The 11,637-nt window shown below is 36.1% G+C and overlaps 1 protein-coding gene across 17 annotated transcripts in view; it reads right to left on the bottom strand.

Moving 5' to 3' along the window:
* Window positions 1-9,829, bottom strand: part of LOC110103877 (casein kinase 1-like protein 4) — a 20,597-nt gene extending 10,768 nt beyond the window's left edge. For 10 of the 17 annotated variants that reach the window (XR_003700617.1, XR_003700614.1, XR_003700618.1 and 7 more), the window contains exons 1-11: window positions 9,513-9,828; window positions 9,379-9,419; window positions 8,574-8,643; window positions 8,335-8,483; window positions 6,877-6,972; window positions 6,730-6,800; window positions 5,729-5,790; window positions 5,588-5,651; window positions 4,924-5,008; window positions 4,723-4,849; window positions 3,771-3,853 (exon numbers count right to left, since the gene is read on the bottom strand). Coding sequence is in view for 2 of the 17 variants with exons in the window: in XM_028694617.1 (XP_028550450.1) it covers window positions 3,771-3,853; window positions 4,723-4,849; window positions 4,924-5,008; window positions 5,588-5,651; window positions 5,729-5,790; window positions 6,730-6,800; window positions 6,877-6,972; window positions 8,335-8,483; window positions 8,574-8,643; window positions 9,379-9,419; window positions 9,513-9,588 (924 nt within the window). In the remaining 15 variants the exon portion in view is untranslated. Of the gene's footprint in view, window positions 1-3,770; window positions 3,854-4,722; window positions 4,850-4,923; window positions 5,009-5,587; window positions 5,652-5,728; window positions 5,791-6,729; window positions 6,801-6,876; window positions 6,973-8,334; window positions 8,484-8,573; window positions 8,644-9,378; window positions 9,420-9,512 lie in introns of all 17 variants that reach the window. The other 7 variants (XR_003700629.1, XR_003700628.1, XR_003700630.1 and 4 more) reach the window with 1 other exon arrangement.
* Between the last annotated feature and the right edge of the window lie 1,808 nt (window positions 9,830-11,637).

Below are 11,637 nucleotides of genomic sequence, written 5' to 3'. Positions count from 1 at the left end.
TACCTCGTCGTAGGTGTCGCACCGGGTTCCCTCCTACCACGGCCACCAAAGGCGTGCTTAGGTGGTTTGCCGGTCCGACACGAACGTCGAGGTGGAGAGTGGAGGGGATTATTTAAAATTAATTTAAAATAAATTAATTATAATTAAGTTTAATCATAATTAATCATAACTATTATTATTTAATTATTATTAAAATATATTTAATATATAATTAATCTGATTTATATTTAATTATAAATAATTATTAATTAATTAATAAAATAAAGTAATCATTCATAATTAAATTAATTATAAATGATATAATTATTTCTTAATTAATTATAATTAAAGTAATTAAATATAAGTAATTAATTATATTTAAATATAATTAATAATAATTAATTAACATTAGGATAATTAATTATAATTAAATTAAATTAATTATAATTAATATCATTTTTAATTAACTAAAAAAATAATTTAATAATAATAATACTAATAAAAGAAAATCCCTCCTCCCCTCATTCTCTGCATTACGGGATCAAGCCGAAGAGGCGCTCATGGGAGAGAGTTACCTACACAGTGAGCTCCTGTCGCTACTTCTGATCGGACAAGAAGGAAGGTCGCCGAAGTAGCGAAGCCAAATAGCGAGGATGAAAGAGGGGTCTCGGCAAGGTAGGGCTTCGGATAGAGGAGTTCGGCCAGAGAAGCAGAGGTCGGCTTTGATGCTGTCGGGTTGCTCAGGTGAGGAGAATGATCTCTCTCTCTCTCTCTCTGTGGCTTGCGATTAGGGTGAGAACAGGAGGAGTCGGTCGGGATGGGTGCGAGATGTGGAGCTCGGGATTGGGAGTTTGATCGGAGCAGAGGTTTCGGGACAGAGCAGCGAATGGAAGAAGCAGCCGGAGGAGTAGAGGGTTCGGCTTCGTTTTATAGCCGCGAATGGGAGGCGATCGAAGCTGTCTACTGGCTTTACGGAGGATTTTGCGGAGAAGCGATTGTTCCGGCGCCGAACTCAGCAGGATTCACAGCAGGTTTTCAGCAGATTTTGTGGATCCGTCGGGTAAGAGGTTTGTACACTGGCTCTCTTCCCTCTTGCCTTTTTCGCTCTTTGGATAACACATTGAGGTCAACAAATGTCACCTTAATTTCTATATATTATATTAAAAAATTATTATGTCGTGTCCACGCCGCACCCGTGTCCGATATTTTTAAAAAATGTCGTGTCCCGTGTACGTGTCGTGTCCGTGTCCGTGTCGACGTGTCCGTGTCGGTGCATCATAGTTGGTGAGTTTTACAACCTAATCCCATATAAGAGACAATCCAAATCTAAAATATTCATTTATAAAGGACTTGAAGGCCTTATAGAAATGAAAAGCCAAATATCTTGTGGATTCTCATGTCATATAATTCCAAAGCATGTTGTATGGGTTGGCGTGTCACACTTAACCACACGGGGCCTTCAATATTTCCCATGGAGGTCGAGCTTGTGCTTCCAATTATTATGTTGAAAAACTATTCTATATATGCATGTGTTTGAAAATTAACGAGTAGACAAAATGATTTTAAAAGTTCATCATATAATCTTGATTATGCCCCTCCTAACGTGTTTTTGGGACACAAGGAACATATCACATACATACGATATAATGCAAAAATATATATATTATGTTTGATGACCTTGAGATGATTCAACACGAGCTAAAGGTCCATCAAGGTGGGGCAAAGGTTACATACCTTTCCTCGACCCATGATGGACTTGCTCTAGCCTAATAATTGTAACTTTTGTTGAAAGTTCCATGAATATGTTATGATTAAATACTTTGGTATTTTAATCTGATAAGAGGATGGGAGAGCTCTCCCTCATCTATGCCTTGATCGATCCACAGCTTGTTCCCTGGTAATGAGAAGTAATTTATTAAAATTGGTGTAGCTGATTTTTTGGCTTTTTTCTTGTCATATTTATGTCATTGAGCATTCTTTGAACGTATCTGATAATGATTTTACATTTATTTGCTAATTGTCACAAATTTAACATAAAAAATTTGCTAGAAATTTTAATAATACTTCCATATGACCCTTGTGAGGGGGTAACGAAAGTAGGTCATCCCATTGTGTTAATAAAGGCTCATTTAGTGTGATGCGAGAGGCACTATAGCCTAAGAAAGTCATCCCATCATACAAAAAAGGAGGTTAGGGGTTATAAAGTAATAAAATATTACCCAACCACACCAAAGATGCTTACTCATTTGGGTACTTACAGATGAAAACACAATTTATATAAAAATTGTGCGCTAGTTAGTGCCCTCATGAAGCAAAAAAATATGGTGGATTTATATTACACTACAGAGTATTTAATGAAGTGTGTACCCACAAATATACAAATTAGATTATAAAAAAAACTCATTTTTTGTGTTTCATCATGTTTCACTCAATAATTAGCTCGAATTTGGTCTATTTATTAAATTGATTTATCTAACAAGCAAAGCACAAGCATTACCTTGTTCGATTGGGTTTGACTCACAATCAGTTCAATAATATGTATACATATACATAATACTACAAATATGTGTATATTATTATATATGTTTATATTTGTATGTATGCAAAGATACATATATTGTGAATACCCATATTCATTCATATATTGTGAATATGGGTATTCATACTTTTCTATATATAGATAGATGAAACTTCATATTGTATAATTTTTATAGAATTTAAAATAGGACTCATATTCGGATGTAACTAGTGTTCATCATGAATTCATGATAAGTAAACAAAGCCAAGCACAAACAAACAAACATTAGATCATTTACTTAACTAGCTGAGCTGAAAAATAGTTGAGCTCACTCGAGCTCAATTACACTCATATATACAAGTGGTTTATAAAAAAAAAAATGCATGCAAGCCCAAGCAATGTTAAAATAGGTTGCTACACACGAATGCACAGTATCGTTGAAGACTTTGCATGTGTTGATGGTGCCAACAAACACACAGACTATTACATGGAGCAAAGTATAGTTGAAGACCTTGCATAAGAATAGATGGTGGCAACAAGGTCATAACATAGGCTATTACATGATGACGTACAAATTTGGTAGCCTCGCATGTGTGATGGCTCATAGAGTCGATGAAATCATCATATGTGGGGAGGTGTGATGACGGCGATAGTATCACAATGTTGATGCATGTAGCATCAACAATGTAGCCTGTAAAATGTCAATGATATGGATGTGAGTTTGCCGATGACAAAGATTGTGACTTTGAGGTGATGCAGGTGTGACACTTGCAATAAGATAGTGATAGGGATTGTCGCCACCAGCAACAATCACATCATCGTACTTAATGATTTATTTACTGGATTAATTTCCTCCCAATTATCACTAAAATTTCCCTAAATAATCCCCCTTAATTCCTCCTCTTCCCTAAATAATTCCCTCTTAGATTTTGAATTCAAATTAAATATCTTGCCCTATATAATTCCTTCCCAATTGTAATTAAAACATTCTTAAACAATTCCCCTTTGATTAAGAACATTCCTAAATAGTTCTCTCTTAATTTGGAAACTTCCTAATTACCTCCCAATCAAATCGGTTGGTCTATCATAATTCTTCAAAACGAAACTGAATTATTTTCTAGTCAACTATATTTTCGAAAGCTAATTACATAATCGATAATTCTAGTAAGTAATAATTGTGAATAGAGGACAGCAAAAATTATAACAATCACAAATTATTTTGTAGTATAATCAAAGAAACTAAGGTTAAGCTTAATGTATGTAGCGTACTTACAGAAAATCGAGGTTGAGGCTTTGTCTTATTAGCTTGCTGATATTTTAGAATTGTCCAGTCAAATATATAGTCAAACTCATATCCTGTCATGAACAGAAAGAAGAACTTTGAAGCAATGCTTTGGGTAAAGTTAGTAACATCCTACACATGGAATGGTATATTTAGCAAGAAATGCATGCAGCACAATAAAGAAATTATAAGGTGAAAGGAATTTTTTTTTTTAAAGGAGTATATAAATTATGCAACATATTTATTATATAAAAAAAATTAAAAGCAAGTAGGTATAAATAAAACACGAGAAAATGAATGTCAAATAATCACAAGCCAACCTTCCCTGCATCCGGTTCCACCCCAATTATCATATGTAATTACAAGCTTCAAATACTATCATCTACGCCAAGCACCTCACTCCAAATATATAGGGATAAAACCCACTCTTTTTCAACAAAACCAGAGTGGCTTAGTAAACTTCATCCCAGCCATTCTAAGAGGATTGCACAGATGGGATTATGATAATTTCACCATGTATTGCAATTATAATTGGAGAGGATCCCAATCCCTCTCTAGTTTGGTTCGTGTTTCAAGTACTCTCCAATAAAACAATTTCTTGACTTTATTTGTATATGCTCTTACTAGTCCATGACATCAGAAGAATCCTAAATTTCAGTACTTGGCCTTAAATTGCATTGATGGTGCATACAGTAATTAGTGGCATTTAAATTTGCTCATCAGAACATGGAGACGTTATCATGTGACTTTGTCAAAGTTCTTAAGAGTTTCTCAACCTTGCATCTCTCTCATTCACACACCTCCTATCCCTATTGTGCTTGAAAGTTGAAAGTGTGTTAGTGTGATATGCTCCGAAGTTTAAGCCAAAGAGAATAACTCAAGATGACATTTAATAGAAAAGGCAATTTTTAAAAATTCAGAAAGTGTAGTTAACAAAGAATACCATCTCGGCTAAACAAATCCCGAAAAAGGCGCTTCAAAAATCCATAATCCGGCCGTTGATCAAATGTCAAAGAGTGACAATAGTGGAAGTAAGATGCAAATTCCACGGGATGTGATTTGCACAAAACCTGCCAATTGACAGTCGGTTAAAATTTTCACAACATAATCGTAGTTTAAGTTGCAAATAGCGCTGGATACATACTTCAATAGGAGTTGAAAGCTTCTTCTCACATATCTTATCGTATTTCTGCTTCTTTGTTGCAGCTTTTAGGCCCTGCCATGGAAGGCTTCATGCAATTTTGGTAAAATCAGTCAAATAGGCTACTAAGATAAGCATTCAACCCAAGAATATGATAGCATGCATCATTCAGTTCATGAAAATTAAAGCATAAAAAACAGACAAGAAGCATGGCAAACATTTTAACTAAATTTAGAGTTCAAATTTCATATTGACATAAGCAACAAATAAATGTGAAAGTTTTTCATCAAAAGTCAGAACTTATATCTTAATAGCGTGTTAACTTTCCTTGATCCTACACATTAAAATACTATTGCATATTAGTTGAAACAAATATGGATTTCTAGTCATTCATTCGACTCCAACACCAAAGTCTGGTCATCAGTAAGAGCTTTATGTTCAAATTCGATTGTGTTATGTTCCAGAAGCACTCAACAAATTTTCAAGAACCCCCTCAATCATATCATAATGCAAAACAACGTACACCACCAACAATATTGAGGACAGTACTTGAATTAAAACAGAACAAATGAATAAACTAACACGATACTTGTTTCTTCATATCAAACAACACAATTTATTTACCATCCCAAAAAATCTTAGATTATGCAATTGTAAAATCATGTACCTTCCCCGTAGGAAATATAGAAGAACATAGCCCAGTGATTCCAAATCATCCCTACGGCTTTGTTCTGCAAGGATAGCAAGGAAATGCCTGATTAAACTCTATTTTCAGCAGAACCACATTATTACATGTAATGGCACTTACCAATGCCCCAATGGGTGTTGCAACTTGCATATCGAGCAGTCCCAGTTAAATTTTTATTTTCTCTGTATTAAAAGTTGAAAAGTTGAGAAACACTTTAGTCGGAAAATTTTGAAAAAACAAATACAAAACTTAAGAATTCAAACAAATACAAAACTAAAGAATTTAACAATTTCACCCATCAAATGCCAATTTAGCAATATATCATGCAAGAACAATGTCAGATCACCAGAAAAGCATTAAAAGAAAGAAAAATGGAAAATAGTTTACTGGTTGAAAAAGATAACAAAGTAAACGGCGTCATGTAGCAGCAAAGAAGGCAAGCTTAACATGCAACTGCAAGGGCCATCTTCAGGATGGGAAAAAGAAACTTCAACAGCTTAGGCTTATAAAAATTACAGTAACAGGAAAATCAACTTATGGGCATGAATCAAGAACATCAAGACAAAAGAACCGCCAAAATGCATAAACTAGGTTAACGTGCACAAATATTTGACAGCATTTGAGATAGGAAAGTATAATGTGAGATAATCTCATATTACCAATAACTCAAGCACGTAGAACAAAGAAAACAAATATTTTTCTTTCTTTTTTTACCAGAAGAAAAACAAATCTAACATGTGAGCCACTGGGAAGAGACATTATCTGTACATGTGAAAGAAATGATAAGCATTATAGTTCATCCAAAGAAATAATTCAATCTGTATCTTTGACGTTTTTCATTCTAAAGATGAAAAATGGGCATGCTACGTATATAACAACAAACCCAATTATCATGCTCATTCAACACACAACCATGACATCTAGTAATGCTCTATACATGCTGCAATAGTAAATCACAGTACAGATCCTCGAGTAACTGGCTGTAACTTTAGAACTGCACAGTCAAAAGTGGAAAGAAATAGAACTAGATAATAGATTAATTGTGGTGCAAAATTATATGGGACAATATGTGATATGATGCTAGCATAAAATAACCAAACCATTCAAAAACACAATCAAACCTGTATGGTATATGGCGGTTAGTAGTAGCATCTCTATATCTTTTTGCAAGCCCAAAATCAATTATATACACCTGCAACATAAGGCCAGCAGATTACATAATTATCAAGAATCCACATTGGTGACTGAGACTAAATGACAGCAGCTACCTGGTTTGCTTTCCGACCAAGCCCCATAAGAAAGTTATCAGGCTTGATGTCCCTATGTAAAAAGCCTTTTGAGTGCACATACTCTATTCTAGTAATCTGAATCACAAACAAAAAAGCAGGGTGTTATTACTAGGTAAAATTGATCATAGAATCACTAGTAAAAAAACTAATTAAAAATATGAATACAGTTAATCAATGAAAATAAACTAAGTTTAGTTTGTCTTTTATTGAAAACCACATTTCTCAATAGAACAGCTACAGAAATGCATATTATGGATTGTTTTGTGATAGGAAATACTTGAAATCAAGTAATTCCTAGCCAAAACTGAAGCGGAATCAGGGAAAAACTGCTGTCTCCAGCAGTGGACAGCAGTTTTACACAGGAAAACAGTGAGGAAACGCGAGAAAACTGAGATCCAATGCAAGCAAAGGCTAGTATTTTATTAGTAGACGAATAAAATTGCAAAGATACAATTTGTTCTTCAATTCGAGAGGAAGAACGTACTCTCCAAAGTCTCCAGCGAAACCAAGAGCCCAAACCAAAACCTAGATCTCAAAGAGAAAACTCAAATTCAAGATGCCAAACTAATTCCCCCCAAACTCCTAATTATACAAAATTAATCATAAAGGGCAATCATAAACTTCCTAAAACAGCCTTTCACGTTCAAAATTTCCCTCCTAAACTCCCCCTCTTAAGCCTACGTGGATTCACGGCTCACGGCAGAGCCGTTTCCGCCCAGACGGGCTCCGTCTCGCGTCCGTCTCGCGTAGACGCGGACCGGTCCAACCGGCCCATCCTGGGCCGGTCTAACATTTTGTTGGATACATACAGATCTCAATATGAAGTAAACCCCTACGAATAAAATGCCAGTAAAGATTTACAAAAAGAATGAGCCACAAAGTACTGTCAGCAAACCAAACTGCCTCTTATTCCCTCAAAAAACAAAATCAACACGGTCGAAGAAACAAGGTACAACCTAAATTTTAAACAACTTAGTTTGTAAAGCTTGTGTTGCATAGCATTCCATACAAAAATGCACATTATTGATTGAATGTGATGCATTTCTAATCTCTGTATCTACCAAATAACAAGCAACTCATTAAGGCTATGTTAGTTGTAGGGAAAAAAGAAGAAGATTATTTTAATAGCCATGTGCCAGTTGTGATGAAATATACCAGTTAATTGCAAGTTGCAACTAATCTATTGAACCTGCTTGACCTAGAAGGAAAAAAAAACTAATGCAAATATGCATTTAGCAATCCTAGAAGCATAGGAACATTAGCAATACCATGGAGAACCCACAATATCTGGCTCTCCAAGCTGCAATGAACCAAATTGCTTAGCCCTATGCTGGAAAATTAGTCTTACAAAAGTAAAAGTCAAACAAATCAGCTGAGTTGAAGCACCAAAAAGTTCCATAATAAAAACTGTTATACTACACATATCAATTTCATTACCATCTGATCGGCCAACATTAAAACTGTTTTCAAAGAAAATTTCCTTCCACAATAGACAAACAAATCCTCAAGACTGGGACCAAGCAGGTCAAGAACAAGTGCATTGTCTTCCCCATCCAAACCACACCATTTTGTGTTTGGAATACCACCTGCATATATGAAATTAGAAGTGCTTCAAATTATAGCCATCTAGTACAAGACATCTTCAAGAAAATGCAATTCAGAATAATAACACATACTTCCTCCCTGCAGAATGTTGTAGAGTTTGGCCTCATAAAGCAGCTGTGGGTGCTTCGTCTTGCTATTCTCCTGATCACACAAAAAAAAGCTTCTCTTAATCATCAACGAACTACTGGATAATAGTACAAAAAAATTTTGATAAATCTGAACTCTCATGAGAGTATATATATATATGAAGATTTCATAGCAAAACATGTAACAGAAAATGAAGATTTCATTTTCAATCATTGTGTGAGTGTAAATGAAATCATTACATTTAAGGCAGCTCAAAGAAGCCACACAGACTATGAAATAAATGTTAGTTTCCAAATCATCCAATCAAATGATGGATTTAACAAATTTCATCATTTTTCCTAACTTCAGGCAACCACGCAGCTCACCTTAGTTTGTTGGTTGGGAGCTTTGGCTACCAATTAAGAAGTTTTGATTCGAGTCTTGAATGTGTGATTATGTGTGTGAGTTTGACATAATTGGCCTAAATGTCCCCAAAAAAAAAACGTCAGGCAACCAAAGGAGCCCTAGACAAGCAGTGGGATCCACGAATTACATGAACAACAAACCAAAGACTTGAAAAAAAAAACCCTCCGAAATCAGAATAAAAAGAAACCAGCTTTCCTAGACAAACAAACACAGAGATATTCCCTAAAATAAATTACCACAACACCAGTTCTAGAAGGACACAACAAGATAAAAAGAAAACCAACACGAGCAGAACAAGCTAATTTATACAGTTAAATCAGATCAGAACTATAAAACAAAAAATAAAATAACGCAGAGGAAAAAAAGCAACGGATGTATACTCACGATCTTGACGGCGACGATCTCGAAAGAGTCAACATGCGTAGCTGCCAAACATGACCCAAATAAATTTAAAAAAAAAATCAACAACAACGATCGGCCCGAAAATGCAAAGAACAAAAGGTCGAATATGATTTCACCTAGGTAGATCTCCCCGAAAGATCCGCTCCCAATCTTCCGACCTAGCTTGTACTTCCCACCGATGATCCGATCCATGCCTCAGATGAGCATCAAGTGATCGAAGGACAAAGAGATGTGGCTGGTCTGTCTTTGAAGGGATTGAGGCGATGGTCGAGATGTAATAGATGGGATAGCTCACAAGGAAGACGAGGACGGGGAGGAGGAGGAGGAGGAGGAGGACGACGACGACCTGTGGGGCGTTTGGGGACACTGGGACTACGGGGAGGCGGTGCACAAGGAGCAGCCTTATCTGATTATGCGATTTATTTCGTCCTCGTATGGATCGGATCGGACCGGACCTCGTGTCTGTTTCAAGTTTTCAATTTTAGACTTTTGGTTAGGTAAGTATAGTTTCAATTTGGTAGATTTTGATAGTTTTGATTGTTTCTGTATCTAATTTCGTTCAAAATTATAAAATAAAGTAATAAACTATATATATTTTTAATTATTGTTGCGTCCTCAAATATTCACGATGATAGAGAAATATAAATTTTAACGTCTTAGTTTTATATGAAGATCAAGCATGCATACAAATAAAAAAGTAAATATATAACTTTCATAAGAGACACCAGAGTTTTTACGTGAAAACTCATAAAAAGGGAGAAAAACCATTGGGCTTCGCCTAATTTGAATAAATTCACTAGTATTTGTAGTCGATTACAAATGATGTCATTACTTGGGGAGGAAGGCCTTTGGTTTTATGTAGTAAACATACAGCATATAGAGTGTATTACATCATGATAATTGAAAGAATCAATATTGACATTTGGTTCAGCAGGATCATAGTCGACTGGCATCAAAGGTCGGAAAAGACCATAGTCAGGTGACGGTGGTTGGAAGGACCGTAGTCGGCGGGCAACGGAGGTCCGAAAGACCGTTGTCAAGCAACGAAGGTCGAAATGACCATAACCGGTGGGCGATAGAAGTAGGAAAGACAGTAATCTTGTGACGAAGGTCGGAATGATCATAATCGGCTGGTGACATAGGTTAGAAATACTATGACACTTTTATAACAACTGAGGTTGGAATGACAGTAGTCAGCGAGCGATAGAGATCGAAAAGACCATAGTTTGGTGATGGGAGGTTGTTGGAATGACCATAGTCGGGGGGAGGGGGGGATCCGACTTCGTCCGGACGAACCTGGAGCAAAAACTGATATTACATATATTCTCAAAAAATTATCTTGATCGGGCACGAATCTCGAGGCAAAACCCAATCCGGAAACTTCAAAATTAAATACGGGAGCACCCGAACTCCAATTTCAGCAAACTTATAGTCAAACTGAGCGTCTCGGAAATACAAACCCAACAACACCAAATTCAACTCAATCCGAGTTGAAATGAGCCCAAATCAAGCGCCCGAAAGACCGTAGTCATGCGACATTTGTCAGAAGGAATTATGATGATAATCGGTGGTCGGACGTAAGTCCCACAATAATTTGTGGTCGCGCGTAAATTCGACGATAGTCTGTGGCCGGGCGGAAGTCTGGTGACAATCGGTAGCCGGACGGTAATCGAGAAGGAGCTTCTTGGCAAGATAGATCTCATATTTCTCTTACCCTATTCTCTTCTTTCTCTTCCTTGCTTCCCTCCTTTCCCCTTTGCCCTTCCTCCCCTCAATGAAGAATGTGTGTTTATTTATAATTTTTTGGGAGTGGCATGACCAGTAAATAGAAAAGAGATCAAGGGCATGATGGGAATGTTTTGAATGGATGATCGATATCGACACCCTTAGATTATAGATTGTTTATCGAATATTTGAGTATTTTAGTTATATCAGAATTTGGCGATCTTTGGGCTCATTGGATTCTTCTCATCGACCCGCTTGATTTGACTATAAGCATGTCATATTTGGGAATCATTTGGTCATTCAATTTAGGGTTTTAACCTTCCAAATGTGTTTCGGGTCTTTGATTTGGACCTATTCGAGCTTGGATTGGGTCGAATTCGGTGTCGTTGGGTTTGTCTTTTTGAGACGTTCAGTTTGACTATAAGTTTACTAAAATAAAGGTTCATATGCTCATGAATCTAATTTATGAAGTTTTATACATAAATTTTCATCAAGATTCGTGCATGATCTAAATAA

Source organism: Dendrobium catenatum, unplaced genomic scaffold, assembly GCF_001605985.2.
Source record: "Dendrobium catenatum unplaced genomic scaffold, ASM160598v2 fragScaff_scaffold_54, whole genome shotgun sequence".
Lineage (NCBI taxonomy): Eukaryota > Viridiplantae > Streptophyta > Magnoliopsida > Asparagales > Orchidaceae > Dendrobium > Dendrobium catenatum.
This window is presented reverse-complemented; position numbering and strand designations above follow the sequence as displayed.